General features: G+C 34.0%; 1 protein-coding gene across 1 annotated transcript; it reads right to left on the minus strand.

Annotated features, from left to right (window-relative positions):
• Window positions 1–17,483: 17,483 nt before the first annotated feature.
• On the minus strand, window positions 17,484–18,345 carry LOC110739015. The gene is made up of 3 exons (XM_021919470.1): window positions 18,056–18,345; window positions 17,618–17,921; window positions 17,484–17,507 (listed from the first exon to the last, which is right to left on the minus strand). Exons 1-3 carry the CDS (start codon window positions 18,343–18,345, stop codon window positions 17,484–17,486), a joined length of 618 nt encoding a protein of 205 aa, XP_021775162.1.
• Window positions 18,346–19,276: the final 931 nt, after the last annotated feature.

Below are 19,276 nucleotides of genomic sequence, written 5' to 3' on the forward strand. Positions count from 1 at the left end.
GGTTTTTCAACAATGTAGGTTTTATTGGATCCAATCATTGCATTTGACGTATTTTGGTCCGTTATTAATCAAGTTTAAACATGTATGAACACATTTTAGGCCTAATTAGCAATCGGACAAGACTCTAAAATAACTTGGTCTCAAATATGGGTTTTAACTTACTTCATAATCATTTTCGTAGTCTATAAACACTTTAACTTTGATCTAACACGAAGAACATTTTTTTGTAACATCATCGCACTTCCTTTCGGGATAAGAGGCCAAAAGTAGGAGTCTACAGTTAGCCCCCACTTTGATCGATTCTAGAATAGACGATGATCAAAGTAGTCAAGGAAATAAATCCGAGACTCATTCTTTGAAGTTCCCTTAGAATAGAGAATCTTTTAGAAATATTAAGGATGTCAAAATGATCCTTGGTTCGCTAAGTGTTTGAAACAAGTAGCTATTAAGGCTAGAAAAAGTTTTTCTAGTCTCAATGCGCTAAAGAATGTAGATTGATTCTTTGCAATTGTAGAACGCTTTTATAAGTAAAGGTGTTCTAGGTGATGTCAAGTCATGAGAAGAGATCGGTTTTAAAAGGATAAAAGGGGATGATTTCCTCTCAATCGTGTCATCGTTGGTCTAAAGTCCCTCGATATGTCATTGAAACTTTAGCCTGACTTTAACAAAGTAAAAATATGAAAAAAGGGATTTCGGTATTAGAGTCGAAATGGTTCGGTATTCGAGCCGGGTCCGGTATTCGAGCTAGAAGTCCACAAGATAGAAATACATTTCTCAGGACTAGAGGCATATATCCAAATTTTATGAGAGGGAACAAAGTCAGCAACTCTCTCATCAGTTTTGTCCATAAGATGAGTACACGTGTCTCAGGACTAGGGGCACGTGACTACATAGGCGCGACATCGTCTTGTCGATTCTTTATATAGGGGATGAATTCGACACCCTAACTGTCCGGTAAGTTAGTAAGCGCACTAACTACCGTATCCATTCAATAAGTGCCTGTTAATGAAGGTTCGGTGCGCTTGTCAACTCGTTGAGCTAATGCCTACAATAATTCTCTACCTTTTAGTCCCGAGAGGTAGATCTCGCAAAGCTTGGGCTGAGTGAAATTTACGCAACACCTACGTTGTACAATTTTGCGCCGTATGATACGCCATTTGCATTTTATGCTGCATGAAAACGCCTTCCTTTTTGCTTCGGACGTGAAAAAAGAAGAAAACCCAAACATTTGTAATATTGGTACAATAAAATGACAAACCTGTCTATGGGTGCTTCTACGTAAAGCACCACCACGGAACGTCTTAAGGCACTCTTACGAAAAACGTTAAAAACATATGCTTGGGGAAGGCACAAAGCACGGTGTGCATGCTATATGATGCAAAAAACTAACAAAGAAAGAAATAAACTACAGAATGCAAAGAAATTTAAAAGATTTTGATAATTTGCGCGCCATTACGTCTAATGACGAGCAAAAACCGTTGAAAAATGATCAAACAGATCAAAATTCAGATACTGGTAATTTTAGTGAGCAGTAACCGCGCGCAACTCAGGGGGTCGCGCTGGCCAGGCGCGCGCATCGTTCTGAGTTGCGCTGGTCTGTCACGTGCAACTAATTCAAGTGCGCACGACATTTAAGTCAGCAAAACGAAATCGCTGAACACGATTTTTTATTTCGCTTCCTCTCTCCTTCCTTCACGATTTTCGCTTCTTTCACTCTCTAAAGAGCTCAGATTTTCTTGTTTTTCAAAGCTAAAGGAAGTAGATCTCGTCCCTTATTCATTTTTTCCATAATTCGTTCATTCTTGGCTGAATTTAGGCGATTTTCAAACCGTTAAACACCAAATTTTGAATTGGGGGGTTTTTTATTTGACTTGTTTTCATGAATTTGTTTGTTTATCGTTGTGACATGTTCAAGCAATATATTGCAATAAATTTCATGTGAAGTGATAAAGTATTGATCCTGTATGAGCATGTCAAGCATATATGTGTTTTTTTGTTCATTCTAATTTTGACTTTATGCTTGTACTTTCTTTCTCTTTTTTGCTCACATAGACTATACTTGTTAATTTTATTGTAAATTTAAGTGTTAAGAACAACAATTATGCATTAAAATTATAAATGAAATTTTGAACTTTTATAATAGCATAAATTTGTTCTTGCGATTCATATATTTTTTTTTCATGCGTAAGTTGCAAAATTGGCTTTATTGATGATAAAAATAACCGATGGTTATGATTATTCACTTAAAAACTGGGATTTCAAGATTTGCACAAAACTAGTTAGTTTAGGAAATTCATGAAGAGATCATTAAACTAGTGTAGCTTGGTTATATTTCGGGTTCGTAAGCCCCCAGTGTTGGATGACTTCGATGATTTGCTTGTTGTCAATAATTATCCCTTTCATGTTGCTTGAATTGGGTCTACAAATCCCGTGTTTCGTCTTATTATGATAACAACTAGGATCTTGGAAACGATTAAACTAATGTGTTTAAACCGTTTTTTGACCATTCATAGTTTTAACAATTAAATGTGCTAAGTCTAGTAATATTGGTCATTCATTATAACAAGTAAGGGGAAAAATGAAATGTTGTTCAAATTTTTCGTCTATTCTTGCTAATTTTGAATTCTTTCTTTTGAGTTCAAATTTTGTCACTGTTTTGAAGCTCGAGAAAGTAGATGTTATCCTCCTTGCGAAATTCTGATTTGTGAAACAATGGAGAATAATTTTAAATGAAGACTCTTTAATTTAGAATTTAGGAGTCTTTTGTTTACATTCTAACTCATGAAATTGTTTGTCTTATGTTAATAAAGTGTCTTGATACAATTCTAATGATGAATGATTGAGTAGTAAACTTTCATATGAGTATGTATCATGATTTTGTTTCTTTGCTCTATACTAGTCATACTCTCTAACCTTTAGAGTAAATTGAAGTATCGAAACAACAATTATGCACTAAGATTAGTTCTTGAAGTCGGACTTGAAAATGGCTCGAATATGTAACTTGTTTCATGGTCGAGTTCAGTTGCAAACTTAGTTTTTAAAGGAACTAAATGATTATTAAATCATTGTGATGCATTTGAAAATTATAAGGCTCAAGATCTACAACTATTTAGGCGATTCTCGAAAGTAGCTCGAATGATATGAATAACTCATTTTGTTTCTTTGTGGATATTGGAGCCCCCATGTGTCGAGTCATGCACATTCTTGCTATTTCTCAAGTCTTGGAGCCCTCAATTCAGGGTAGTTCTAATGACTTGCTATTGTTTAGGCCATTCATATAATCATGATATTGAGATGGACCTATGTATATGTCCTATTTTCGTTTTGTGATATTTAGGACAATGACATGGCTTTCACATTTTAGTTAAAGTCATGTTCAAGAAAGAAAGTTAGGTCTTTGCTTGTTTATAAACCAAAACAATTATGTTTAAGGTTTAGTATATCATACCTAATGTCTAAACGCTTGTAAAGATAATTGTGGTGATTTTATTTTCAAAGTTGATTTAGAACATCAAATATTTTCTTTGTTCTTATCAATCATTGATTTTGGTCTTGCAGGTGGTTTATTTACCATCCCTAAGCCAATGAGAACAAATTCGAGCCAAAAAGTCCAATCTTAGTTCATTCCTTTTGAAAATATAAATGTACATACACTTATAATCCAAACGGTTATTGAGAATCTGAAAATTTATTTATTTGAGGGAATGAAACAAAATTTAGAAAGGAAATTTTGAATACTATTTTTTTTATTAAAGATAAGGTATTTCGAACTAGAATTCAAAATTTGGCAAGGGTCCAATAATTCAAATAAAATTTTGTTTTGAAAATAAACTTTTGTAGTTGGAAAAATATATAATATTTTATTTCAAAATTGGAACCAAAATGGAAAGAAAAGTCTTGCTCGTAATTGAGTGTGACTTTTTTTGTCCAATATTGATGAAGTTAAGTTGTAATTTGCAACTTATTTCAACAAATATATGAAAATGTAAGCAAACTTTTGTATATCTTATTGTGTTTATGTTTTTCTGCTTGTCATCATTGTCATACGTTTCTAATTAAAAGTGAAGTTCTTTCAAATAAATAAGTACCGTAGTTTAAAAATGAATGTTTATCAAACCTAGGTTTGGTGAAGTGTTAGAATAATTTATAAAATCATTCGAATCACTTTCTAAAATATGGTCTCATTTTAAAATAAAAGTTAAGGTGAGACCTATATTTTTAATTTGAAGCCCCCAAGCGTAGACTTTCGGTTTTAAGTTGCTAAGGGCATTTAAGGAGAGTAACGCTTGTGATGGGATCACCCTCCTTACAGTGGCGACTCCGCTGGGGACTTAGAGGTTACAAGATTAGTTCGTAGTTATGGTTCAAGGTTTCCAACACTAGGTTTCCTATGGATTGTAACGACAACTAAATTGGATAATCTCTAGTCAGAGAACGAGACTCGAACGTATAATATCTTCTTTTTTCACAAAAGTAAAAACCGAAAGAGCAACATTGCATCATGCATAATCATATCACAGTTTAACTATTGGGGATTGGCTCATTGACTAGGGGTTGCCAATACAGGCTTCTATCCCGAAATCAATAGCAATCATCCCACCCATATCGTCAACAAAATGTTGAGAGGGCGATGTCCTGAGTCAACACGTTGAGTGATTGATTTGTGCATCGTTTTTTAAGATATGGTACCCTTGGACACCCAATCCTTGACCTTAGAATGGCATTGTATGATTTGACGGTTCCTTTTATGTGCTTATATGACTAAATGAATATGTGCTTCGTGTCTAATCTAACTAATTCCAACTTGTTACCTAGAGTTATATTAAAAAAAAATTCGTAAAAATTAAAGTTCGACAAAAAAAAAAAAACAAATTATCGTTCTTTAAAAAAAAAAATTTGTCGAACCTATCAGGTGGCACGCGCAACTATCAAAGTTGCGCGCGCCCTCCTAGCGCAAGTTCAGAAGTTGCGCGCGGCACCTCCGCGCAACACTCTGTCCTGCGCGCGCCCACTGTGTGTTGCGCGCGCCCACTGTTCAACGTTGACTTTGACTCGCTACGAGCAATATCATACGGAATAAACGATACTACCGCTTCAAGGTTAATTGTTAAGTAGGTGTTTAAAACATCTCTTTGGCTAACAACATTATCTAACTTTTACTATGATCGTCTTTTTTTTAGAAAAACATGTTTTTTTTTGTCGTTCTTTTTACGTTTTCGCAAAAAAAAAAAAAAAAAAAAAAACCAAAAAAATATTTTTTTATCGTTCTTTTTGCGTTTTCGTAAAAAAAAATAAAAATAAAAAAATAAAAAATATGTGCAAGATGCTACTCTTGAAGTTGCACTTTCCACCTTAGCGCAAGACGAAAAATTGCGCGCGATACTATTTTTGATTATGATGATTCGTGTACGTACTTTATAATCTAGCTAATGACATTACTTCTTGTGAGGTTTTTCATTAGAAGTTAGCATCTCTTAATAGAACGTCATCAATATGTTTATTCTTAAACGTGCCTATTTTCGTGTTCATCATTTTTTTAGTTGTAATTGGTCAACCTTGATTTAAGAGTTTAATTTATTTACCTCTTCTAAGGTTTAGAAGAAAATCCCGAAAACTTTACTTGGGATGATTGCCTCACAAAAAAAAAAAAAAAAAAGAGATAGAGAGAGAAATAGAACGAAAAAAAAAGAAATGTCGTTCTTAAAAAAAATAATAAAAAATATAAAAAAACAAAAAAAAAGAGTATGATAAATATATATATATATATATATATATAATATATATATATATATATATATATATATATATATATATATAAGAATGATAAAACCGAGAAAATGATTTAATTATTTCTTGGATTTTACATTCGGAGGCCATCATTCTTTTTAAACAAATAGTAATATATTATCCTTTAAAGATGAGCAATATGAGAATCATAATTTAAAGAAATGATATAGATCTCTATTGCAATCTAAGTGATCAACAAATATCATAGCATATTTGATCATTTTAAGGAGTATGTTCGGGTTGATTAATATTTCTAAAATTTGATGAGCATTTTAAATCCAACTTTCTTATCTTTCACTTCTACCTTTTTAGAAAACAATTCATTTAACGTAAAATCCTTAGATGATTACCTAGTTGAAGTTAACACAAATCATGACAGTCCATTAATGATTGTTCGTGAATTTTTTTTGACATGCCTCATCAACAAACTTGCTTAAAGTGAATTCGTAAGACAAGGATTAAAAAAAAGAAATAAAACAATCATTTTCACTTTGGTTCATTGTTTAAATGTTTCGCAGAAAAGGTTTAAGTGAACGCGCTCAATTTCTCATGATACACATTACTAGATCATCTTCCACATTCGCATACTAGTCCAATCATGGGTGACAAAAGCAACATTGGAGAAACTTAGAGGGGAACTCCAAAACCTAAAGGGCTTACAAGAAGAAGAAGCCCAAATGAAGGCTCATAAAAAAGCAGAAAAGGATAAAATAAAAGCAGAAAAAGAAAAAGAAAACATTTTGCAAGAAAAAGCAAGAGCCGAAAGAGTAGAGGCCTTGGAGAAACTTGTCCTTTGAGCTAACTCAAGGAATAAGTACTTCAATTACGAGCTTGCACCACAACCTAGTGGCAAAACTCTCCCAGAAAAGTTCTTGACTACGGATTTGCCAACCTTTAAGGTTACAAACAATCCTCAAACTCACTTAATGAGCTTTATTGGAATTATGGCATTGAAAGGGGTTGATCCAAGCCTATATGCATGTACTTTTCCTCTTTCATTGGACCCAACTACTAATCATGGTTTAATAACCTTGATGCAAAACAAACTTCCACTTGGAGTGTCGTTGTAAAAGCGTTTTTAACCCAATATGGAGATAACAACGAGCTCACAACTACCTTACGCGATCTCGAATTGCTTAAGCAAGGGGAAGAAGAAGGATTCATTGACTTCTTTTCCAGGTGGCGATCAAAGGTTGCTCTTATTCCACAAAGACCTCTGCATCATGAACTTGTTGCAAAGTTCATAAACAATATGTCTCCACCATACAAGTGTCATTTACAATACCTTGGTTTAGACATATTTCAAAAATTTTATACTGTGCGAACATTAATAGAAAGGGACTTGATAAATGTAACCATGAATCATATAGATGGACTTGATTTTTAGAGAAGATTTCACCTACGTCAACAGAGCTCGAAGACGCAATCTCAAGAAGTTGTCAACGATTCAAGATGTAGCACCCTAGGTCTTGTCTTGTTTCTTTCCTTTGTTTTTTTTATGATAGACTAAGAGATTCATGCTGTCAAATCTTCTTATTTTGTACTCTCATTAATTAATGAAGAAAATATATTTTCAAGTACGTCTATCTTGTTCTCTTTTTAATCTCTTTATGGTTATTGACTTGAATTAAATAAAACGTATACATACAAACAGGCAATATCAAAAGGTATACATACTCAACACCTTAAGAATCTTGATAAGCTTTGGCTTACTAGATTTATCGAACGAAAAGAGGCCCATCTTTGGCTCACAAAGAAAGGATATGATGATTTCACCAACACAGGAGGCAACTTGAAACTTCATAAATATAATCCCATGTTCTTAACTTTGAGAAAATCCATCTTTTTGGTAGCCCTTTTGAGCCTCGTCAATTGAACCTTAGTTATTCAACTTACATTATTCTGTACCTTAGGATGAGAATGGTGCAAAGATACAAATAGGAAATTGGGGGAACGAAACATAAGAGGGGGACACAAAGTTAGTCTAAACACAAAAGGAAAGATCAAATGCAAAAGAAAAAAAAAATCGTTCTAAACCCAAAACAAAACTTGTCAAAAAAAAAATAAAAAGAAAGAAAGAAAGGAGAGATGACAAGGAAAAGGCACCTAATGTAGGAATTTGCCACACAAAGAAGAAAGGTTTAAATGCGAGAAGCACCAAAAGTAAGGGATTTTGGGAGTATACTTGAGCCTATCCATTGTTCATAACCCCAAGCTTAGCCATGTTACGACCTTGGAAAGGCCCTCCTTGAGGTAGACCATAACCATATACCAAAATCATGATTCCATGAAAATATGGCCAATGTTAGGCCTTTGCACATATGGACCTACTATTAAGTAGTCATGCCCATATATAAAATGCATGAAGTGTTGAGTTATGATTACAAGATCATATATAAAAAAAAATGGATGATTCGGTAGCCATTGGCTTGATTACATCATGTTAGTAAAGCAATCGAATCACACTAAATTCGATGTTTTCCATATCTTTTGCCAAAGAAAAATGAGATGATTATCACTTAAACCATCATCTTATTTTCTTTTAATAATAGGGCCATTTATTACCAAGGTAATTCAGGTTCTATATACATTGCCTAGAAAGAAAAAGAATTAACACAATAAATTGATTTGATATATCGACAGCCTCGACGTCAACTTTAGATGCCTTTTACAACTCTTGAGAATTGGTCTTTTCACTTGTCATGAGCAACTAAAATGTCCGCCTATGTGGGATATCTTCATCTTCTCTAAGCGAGGAATATTGATTGAACATGATCGCTACATGAAAAAAAAATGATCGTTATCACTATCCGACGTATACCTCACTGTCAAGTCATCACGATGATTCAAATATTAAGTCAATAATCCTTGCTTTTCGAAAACATGTCTAATTTTCTTTCTTTATTCTTCTATGGGAAAGTTGGATTCCCCTTCCTTTTTATAGAAATCTGTCTTTTTTGTTTATTTATTTTAAACGGGGGTATGTCGGGATGATCCCTCCCATTTGGCAACTAAAATACTCAAAAATAGTATAATTTTTCCGCTCTTTGCCTCAAATTGGGGGCTTAAAAAAGCCAGGACATCCTCACTTCTCTCTATTTACAGATTTGAACACGCTATTTATGCTGTGAAATCAATGTCATGCAAATCTTATTACAAACCATCTTAATAACTTTAAATGACAAACGGAAGAATACCACTTCCTATTATTTACCAAGATAATTAATTACGTTACTTTATCAAACAATTCATGATAAATATATGCAATATTCCACAAATTAAAAATGCAAACCTTGGGGCTTAAAATAAACATGAGAAACATCCCCTAGCATATGTATACATGAATTCCAACTAGGACTTTACACTTGTTATGGTGTATTAGGATTTGAATTCCTTACTGTTTGGGAGACCTTGAATTAGAAATGATACTCTCATCACGCTTTTTTGTAAGAAACAAGTAGGAGTCGCCAATGAGTTTTAGGAAAACACATAAACCTCGTTCATGCCTTTCTTCCATGTGAAGTTCATGGAATAATTAGCAAGAATCATAAGTTTACCCGTGCCAAAATTGGTGTACATAAACCAGAAATGAGTTCGGGAGCGAGGTTACTAAGATAACGTTCCCTTTTAAGGGGAATCGCTATCTTAGCCCTAGTACGGCCTCTAATAGCTCTTCCTTTTTCACAATTTCATTACCAAACAATATATGCAACATGATACCTAAAGACTAAGTTAGTTGATTTTATTTACAAGCATTAATCACTTAGGAATTAAATTGCAAAGGTCGTTATTCTTATTTAATAATATTCGTGATAAATAAACAAGATTTGCCTTCTCTTAAGTGATAAAACAACAGTTAATTAGTCAAATTCTAGTATTGATTAACAATAGAGTACTATGTGAATTAATTAATTTATAGTATGTTTAATGTGATCAAACAACACTAATTAATCAGTTAAAGTTATTTAAACAATAAAAGAAAAGTGATTTATCTAAGTGCTCAGGAAACTAACCGTTCTTCTTTTATATTAAATCTCTGTTTTAATATGTTTATGGACTTTCTTTCTTCTTCCTACCTTCAATGACTTCAATGGAATCAATTAGGGTTTGAAAGTATTTGGGAAGAGAGAAGAAAAAGTAGTATGATAGTAAGTGAAGTTGAGAATTAAGGTTTTGAGAATACTAGGGTTTTAATTCTGAACGAAGACCCCTATTTACAGAAGTAGGGATCTAGGTTTAAGGTTTTAGAGCCGCGCCATTACTCTCTGAGTCGCGCGCGCAACTCTCTGAGTCGCGCGCGCAACTCTCTGAGTCGCGCGCGCAACTCTCTGAGTCGCGCGCGCAACTCTCTGAGTCGCGCGCGCAACTCTCTGAGTCGCGCGTGCAACTGATTGAGTTGCGCTGTTTAGCTGTTTGCCTTATACGAAAACGCGTTTTTAAAACTTCCATAACTTTTGATTGCGAAGTTGCATTAAGGCGTGTGAGATATCATTGGAAAGCTATGAATGTCTAATTTCCAATGCTTCTATAATTAGGTAAAAATATGTTATGTATAAAATGTTATGGCCGTTGGAGTACAAGGGTGTGGGTTTTAGGCCCGGTTTATTGTTTTGATCATAACTTCTTTGTTTTGGCTCAGAATTGGGCTTATAATATACCGTTGGAAAGCTCTTTGAAAGGGCTATCCATCTGTATAGGTATTGCATGGTAATTTTATGGTTGGTTTACCTGTTTGGCTCTATTTTTCAACAATGTAAGTTTCATTGGATCTTATCATTGCGTTTGACGCATTTTGGTCCGTTATTAATCAAGTTTAAACATGTATCAACACATTTTAGGCCTAATTAGTAATCGAACAAGTCTATAAAATAAATTGGTCTCAAATATGAGTTTTAACTTACTTTATAATGCTTTTCATAGTCCTTAAACACTTCAACTTTGATCTAACATGAAGAACGGATATTTGTAACATCATCGCACTTCCTTTCGGGACAAGTGGCCAATAATAGGTGTCTACATGGGGATCAACAAGTAATCATGTCAATTGCAACAACTTGGGAAGATCATGCCAATCAAAGGTTGTTAAGACTAATGATAAGAGATATCAATTGGAATCAAATAGCTATCTCCTAGTTGTTAAGCTAGGGTGCACTATCAATAACAAACTAAGAGAATCACAATCTAAACCAATCAATAATTGCAATTCCTAAATCAATTGGTCGTGTTATTAGCAATTACAATGCAATCTAGCATAATTCTCAAGGCCTAATCGAATTACACGCATGCAAACCTTCATTAATCACTTATACAATTCCCAAATTAATCACAATCAATCAATTATACAAGTTTCACCCATTTCCTAGCCAAACAAGTACTCAAGAATCATCATCTATCAACAATCAACTAAAGAATTAAAGAATCAATAAAATATCAAGAACAATTACACTATCAAGGATCAAACATCAAAATTAAACCAAACAAACATGAAATTGAACAAAGGAATAAAGATGAGATACAGTGAGAAATTATCATCGATTGATTAAGAAGATCTTCAATACAATTGTCACCATTGAATCTTCAATCTCACAAACCACCATTGAAATACCTCACTTGCTCTCTTAAAACTACTCCCAAAATATCGCTAAAAACTAGAGAGAGAAGCTCTTAACCTAACCTAAGATAAAAGAGAGAAATTCTCCAAGCTAATCTAAAAATTTATCTTCTAAAATAAAAATGACAAGGCTAATTTATAATAAAACGAGCGAGGGGAAACAGGGCAAACCGTGCGCGTGCACCACCTCTCCGTGCGCGTGCACCACCTCTCTGTGCGCATGCACAGCAGGCCACATAAGATCTGTGCACACGCACCACCCAGGCTGCGTGCGCGCATAGCTGGTTCTGTGCGCACGCACCACCTATGTCGCACGCGCACCCCTACTTGTTGCTCGTGGCCTTGCTTCCTTCGCTTGCTCGATCAATCTCCGCACTCCCGAGCATCCCTATCATTGGTGCACTCGAGGCAATGCTCGTGAGAAGGGCACCTCCTTTATCTTCCAAGCACTTGAACATTCCAAACTAAAGCATTGCTTCCAAGGTCCTTGTGCTTGCAGAGCTAGCTTAAATTGCATGTTTAGATTCCCAAACTTAGCTCCATCAACCTCCTTGAATGCGTTCAAGCTTCCTCCTTGATAATTAAATACTGGGAAACTCGACACACCTACAAAATAAGTCAAAGAAACGGAGAAGCGAGAGAACTGGCCGAGAAATGAATAAAGTAATAAGAAAACAATTTAAAGCACGCATTTCTCTAAACTAACACACAAACACTCAAATCAAAATTATTCCCTAAAAACACGACATAAAAGACTAAAAGCAATCATAAAAATAAGAAGAAAACCTAGCCTAAGAGTCCAATAAATGGCACGCATCAATTTACCTACGGCAGTATCAAATTTAACCTAGGCGCCTCTAAATTTGTCATTATTAGGGTTTAAGCTTGGGCTTTAGCCTAATTATGATTAGGCGTAGGTTATTGGACTTTAATGCTTTTTCTTTTGGGTTAGGTTAGCTTATTTTTATGTTCTTGTAATTCAATTAGTAATCCACAAGTGTTCTTCACGTTAATCTAACACGAAGATGGTTTTATTTATCGTCATTGCACTTCCTGTCGTGAAATGAGGATAAAGTAGATGTCTACAGTTAGCCACCTCTTTGATCGAATCTAGGATAGACGAGGATCAAAGTAGCCATGAAAATAATTCGAGAATTTTTTTTTTGCGAAGTTCTAAAAGAAAAAAGAATCTTTAAGAAATGTTTAAGGATGTCAAAATAGTCCTTGGTTCGCTAAATGCTTGAGACAAAAAGCTGTCAAGTTTAGAAAAGAGTACTTTCTAATCTTAACGCGCTAAAGAATCTATATTGATCCTTTTCTATTGTACAACACTATTACAAGTAAAGATGTTTTTGGTGATGTCATGTAATTAGAAGAAGTCGGTTTAAAAAGGATTAAAGGGGATGATGTCCTCCTAATCATGTCATCGTTGGTCTAAAGTCCCTCGATATGTCATTGAAATTTTAACTTGATTTTGACAAGTTTGAAAAGATGACAAAAGAGTGTTTCGGCTTTCGAAATTGGAATAAAGTTCTCGACAATTCGCTTGTCGAAACGCAATACTCAGTGTCCAATGATAGAAATACATGTCTCAAGACAGAGGCGCCATTTTGACGAGGGGTGAACTAGGTCGTTGGACTTATCCTCCCTAAGCCAAACAAAATTTATAAACACTTAACTAACCTAAATACAAGTATAGAGGTAAGTCAAGGGTCGAACCCAAAGGAAAGGTAATGTCTAAGTGCTTTCAATTATGTGCCTAAGCTAGGTCGAAGTCTAAGGATAAAAGGCGACACTAACAACAACTTAAACGAAGAAACTGAACAAATTAAGTGCTAGGGATTAGGATTCACATATAATAGCAATGAACATAGCAAATTGGGATAGGAAGTTAAGTAAGTCGAGTGATGCAAGGGAAAACCAATTATGCAACCAAAAGAGCATATCAAGCTATTCTCCTAGAGGTCTATCGAGCGTCAACTACGATAAACTCTAGCTAGGAAACATCATAAGACACCTCAATCGTGTAAATGCAAGCCACAAATCAATGGTCCGTATCAATGTGAACCTAGAATGCAATCTAGTGTGAATAACTAGGGTGATCAAGCCTAAATCAAAGACACACATGCACATAATCAATTAACCAATTGAATCACATCATAAACTCCATCAATTTCCCCCAATCTACATCAATCCATCACATAATATAAGCTTCACCATCACTTAGCAAGGAAACTACTCTAACAACATCATCAAATCAACAAACAACTAGAGGAATCAAGAATCAACAAAATATGAAGAACAATTACACTAATCAAAGATCAAACATCAAAATCCAATTAAATCAAATCAAACAAACATGAATAAACAAATCAAAACAATAAATGAGATAGAGTTAGAAATGCTCATTGATAATAGAGAAGATCTCTAATACAATTGTCACCATTGAATCTTCAATCTCTCAATCACCATTGAAATTCCTCACTTTCTCTCTCTAAAATCTACTCTTAAAACTAACCCTAAAACTTGAGAGAGAAGCTCTCAACTAATCTAAGAATATGATCTAATTCTAATATGAAACTTGTTTCTAAACTTACCCCAAAAACCGGGTTTACATAGATATATATAAAGGCGCAAAAACACCAAAAACCGAGCATAAAATGCCCACGAAGGCGCAACCGGGCAGCAGGGGTGGTGCGCCCGTGCACGCAAGGGATGCACCTGCACCACCCTTAGGTGCGGTCGCGCCACCCCTAGGTGCGCCCGCGCCTAGCTGGGTTCCTTCAAGATTCTCGCGGCTTGGTGCGTTCGCTAAGGTCGCATGACTTTTGCAGTAGCTAATGCTCTTGATTAGTGGGTACACCACTTCTTAATGGTAGCACAGTATGCAAGCGTAAGAGCCAAGACTTGGAATTTCCACTTCCTTGCATCTTGAGCTTTCCAAATGGAATGAGCTTGTTCCAAAAGCTACCTCCACCTTAGTGGAACACCAATATCAAGACTCGAACCTCGTACAATACCTACAACCACGAAAATAGAGAAAATAAAGGAGAAAAGGCTAGAAAACCAACGAAATACACATAAACTACAAAATAAGAGAGGAAAGGTAAAACTAAGCAACAAAGCATAAAACTAAGCATTTATTGAGCAAGAAAGCTATGAAAAGAGGATGAAAACAACCTAAATACTCATCTAATGGGTGCAATTTATGACAACCATCAGGCTGACAAGGGGAAAACTAGGTTGTTATCTAATTTTCCCTCGGTCAAACTAAATTTATAAACACTTAACAAACCTAAATACGAATATAGAGGCAAGTCAAGGATCGAACCCAAGGAAACGGTAACGTTCAAATGCTTTCGATTTGGGTGCCTAAGCTAGGTCAAAGACGAAGGTAAGAGAGAATAGTAACACCCTAATAATTCTCCCTTTTCCAAACCACTTACATTAAATATAAATAGAGGAGAACTATTGGCATGTTACCGTCACGTGTTAAAACGTTAAGGCTTTATCAAAGTATTGCAGCGGAAATCCAACTTAAATCTTAAAATAATATAATTTAGAAAACCAATAAGTCAAATCTTACAAATAGGAACCATAAAAGCCCTTATTAAAACCAAACCAATATTCAAAATCCCAAAACATAACTGAAATAGTAAAACATAAATAAGTTCAACACAAAAAACGAATACTCTCAATCACACCAATCCCTTGACAATGCGTATGCAAATCCCCGAACTTCACATCATCAAGCTAACCTGTGCAATACTGCTCCCCAATAATACAAGTGTAATAATTGGATCATCACAAGGTCATTGAAAGGTGAAGGCCATGACCAAAAGAAAACACACACAAAATCACGCAATCAGCAAAGCTGAGTACATACATGCTAAAACGTACAAAACCCAGCATGCTCAACTAATTAAAAATAAATAAACATACAACATGAATTCATTAACCAAGACTCCACACTTAAAAAATTCAATTGACTCAACATACTTTCTAATCCATTTCGAACACTTGACTCTTTATATTTAATTTAAATAATCTAATTTTGGAGTAAGCAATAGATGAGGTTGTCCAAACCACCAAATTATTTTGGTCCCAAATGACCATTTAAAATAAAAGTTTAGCACGATGCTAGAATGGGCGCGACTCCATTCTCACAACATTAGTCCAGGATCCCATCTAACTTTCATATTAAAAAAAATGTAAATTCCAAAAGAGAAGAGGACATGTTGATTAAAAAAAAAGCCTCGAAAAGCCACGGGCTACCACCGTATATCCCAACCCATAATTGTCAATACTCTAGAAGTGCACACTTTCCAAAGTTTGATTGCTCATCCATGTTTCACATTAGGTGATTACAATTTTAATTAATAGCCGACTCATTCAAGTAGACCATACATAACAATCATATATCAATTCACTTTTAATCTTATTTAGGACAATGGTGATCGCATCACTAATTGACCTTTAATTCCATTAAACTTCCAAATTGTCCAAATTGTTGAACATAGTCAATTCACCAAAACATGTCTCATAAACATAAGCACATGAATTAATTAAATGTATAACCAAACAATTTCCATCCAAGTGTTCTCTAAATATGAAACTAAGTTCTTTTCTTTTGATTTCTATACATGATACTACTTACAACGAAGTAGACATGTACGTACCTCGTGTAAACAATCCTTTGTGCCACTTTTAATCAATTAAAAGTCTCTTAGGGAATAATCACCTCCTAGAAAACAACCAATAATCACAAATTAATACTTAACCAAATTTCCAGCAATATAATTCAGATTGAAAGTTCTTAAATCTCCCTTAAAAACATGTTTTTATGCTTAATTAATCATTAGAAATTCAATAGGAACCAAATCCCCAATTTAATTGCTCATTAGAACCCTAAAATCCCAATTTTAATAAATTGAAACCCTAGGTTTATAATTCATAAAATCTGAAAATTTATAACATAAATACAATATGAAATTTATAATCTTTATACCATCAAAATATAATTTGATACTAAAAATAATCTATCAACCTATACTAAAGGCGAAACATAATCAATTCCTAGTTAAAAATTTTCCCGCCTTTTTTTCTTTCCTTTTTTTTTGGCGATATTTTAATGACATTCATTTTATAAACTATAATAATAGTTCATTCCATTTTAACAGCATATTTAATCGCATTATACTCAATTTTTTTTTACATATATTTTATATACTAGGAAACTTTTAGTTAAATAAATACTAACATAGATTAAAAATAAGGTATTGTAATATATTATTTTCCAAGATTATTATAATATTATCAATATCAATTTTTTTTCTCCAACTTTCATCATTTGGCAATAAAATTTATTTTAATTAAAAAAATATCTTTTGGTAGCGTACTTTATATAAATCTTAAAATTATATAACGTTTATAAGAACAAAATCATTCTATTATAGTATACATAACATATATTGGAAAATTTAATCTAATTACTCTAATATTTATATGATTATTTAAAAAAATAAAAACTCCTACTACTCACTAAAAATATATTAAAAAATTAATTACGAACTATAAATTTTTCTAAAGTAAAATGAAATCAAATAAATTTTCATATTTTTGTGAAAGTGGGATAACAACTTAAGGACAGATGTATATTAGTTCGTATATGGGTACAAATCTAAGCTAATATTGTAATTTTATTATATAAAAATAATGGGCCAAAATAATGAAAGGGGCTAGGCTTTATTTGTATTGGAATGATGGTTCATAAAAACCATAATGTAATAAAATAATTTTCCACCCAAAATAATTTGAAACTTTTTAAAATAAATCCGGAAAAATAAAAATAAATATTATAAATAAAATAAATTTTCATTTATAAAATATTTAAAAATACGGGTTGGGGGATTACAATCTACCCCTCTTAAAAGAAATTTCGTCCCGAAACTTAGCACAAAATCCCTTAAATTGTAAAACTTTTGCATAAAGACATTTCAAATTTTTCAAAATTATCTTGTTGGAATTCCAATCGTGTCATAATATTGACAATATTACCTTATTACCACCCAATTTACTCACTTCACTAGATACGTGAATAATAAAATAGCTGTTAAAAGTATAAAAACACCACAAAATAGCATGAAATAGGGCAAAAAGCGCGAAATTATACGCATTCTATCCCCCTTAAAGAACAAGAGTTACGCCCTCGTAACTCACCTCATTAAATAACTCAGGGTATCTCTTTCTCATATCATCCTCGGCCTCCCAAGTAGCCTCCTCATACTCTTGGTTTGACCAAAGAACTTTAACAATTTTCACATCCTTTTCGCATGTACTACGCACCTTATAATCCAAAATTTTCACAAGCTTTTCCTCATAAGTTAGAGTATCATCCAATTGAATCGATTCAAGTTGTAGCGCGTGCTTAGAATCAGGAACATACTTTTTCAATTGAGAGATATGAAATACATCATGCATTTTCTCAAATTCCATAGGTAATGCCAATTTGTAAGAAATTTGCCTACACGATCCAAAATATCATAAAGACCTACATACTTGGCACTCAATTTGCCCTTCTTTCCAAATCTCATCACTCCTTTTGTAGGTGATACTTTCAAAAAGACTTTATCACCCACATTGAACTCATCATCTCACCTTTTCAAATCGGCATAACTTTTCTGCCTATCTTGTGCAGCCTGGATTCTTGAACGAATAAACTTCACTTTATTCACCATTTCCTCAATATACCCTGTTCCTATAACAAGATGCTCACTATAGTCATTCCAACACACAGGACTTCTACACTTTCGACCATATAATGCTTCAAAAGGTGCCATGCCAATGTTAGCATGGTAGCTATTATTGTAAGAAAACTCAATCAAATCCAATTGATCCTCCCATGTTCCTTGAAAATCCAAGGCACACACCCTTAGCATATCCTCCATGGTTTTATTGGTTTTTCAGTATGTCCATATGTAGCTGGGTGGAACGCAGTACTCATTTTCAAGGTTATTCCCAAGTTTGCTTGAACCTTTTGCCAAAATTTGGACATGAATCTTGAATCTCGATAAAAGATGAAGTGCGTAGGCACTCCATGTTGTGGAACTACATTCTTCACATAGACCTTTGCCAATTGTTTCTTCTTCCATGTTTCCTTTATTGGAATAAATATTGCAGACTTTTTAAGTCGGTCTACAATCACCCAAATAGTGTCATTGCCACTTTTTGTTCTAGGCAATCCTGTGATAAAATCCATGGATATCTAATCCCATTTCCATCATGGAATCTCAAAAGGTTGAACCTTTCCCATAGGTCTCTTCTGATCAATCTTGACCTTTTGACAAGTCAAGCATTTACTAACAAACTCAGCTACTTCTCTTTTCATATTTGGCCACCAATATAACATTTTCAAGTCCTTATAAAACTTATCCCCTCCTGGGTGCACAGAATATGGAGTATTATGACTTTCTTCCATGATTTTTCTCTTTAAATCCTCACACTTTTCTGGTATACACCATCTTTCCTTCTAACTGAAACTTCCATCATCATGGATCTTGAAATCTACATTCTTTCCTTGGCTCATTTTCTCCTTATTCAATTGGATTCCTTCATCACCTTTCTTACTGTCTTTAATTTCATCCAACAATGAACTCCCAAGTGAAAGAGCACTCAACCTTGCTTCTACTTTACCATAGCTCACAACCTCTAAGTTCAAACGCTTTATATCTTCACATAATTCGTCATGCACGATTAAAGCATTCACACCATGACTTGATTTCCTACTCAAGGCATCTGCAACAACATTTGCTTTCCCTACATTGTATTCTATGTTCACAATATAGTCATTGAACAATTCCAACCAACGCCTCTGTCTCA

This window comes from Chenopodium quinoa, unplaced genomic scaffold (genome assembly GCF_001683475.1).
Source record: "Chenopodium quinoa cultivar QQ74 unplaced genomic scaffold, ASM168347v1, whole genome shotgun sequence".
Classification (NCBI taxonomy): domain Eukaryota; kingdom Viridiplantae; phylum Streptophyta; class Magnoliopsida; order Caryophyllales; family Amaranthaceae; genus Chenopodium; species Chenopodium quinoa.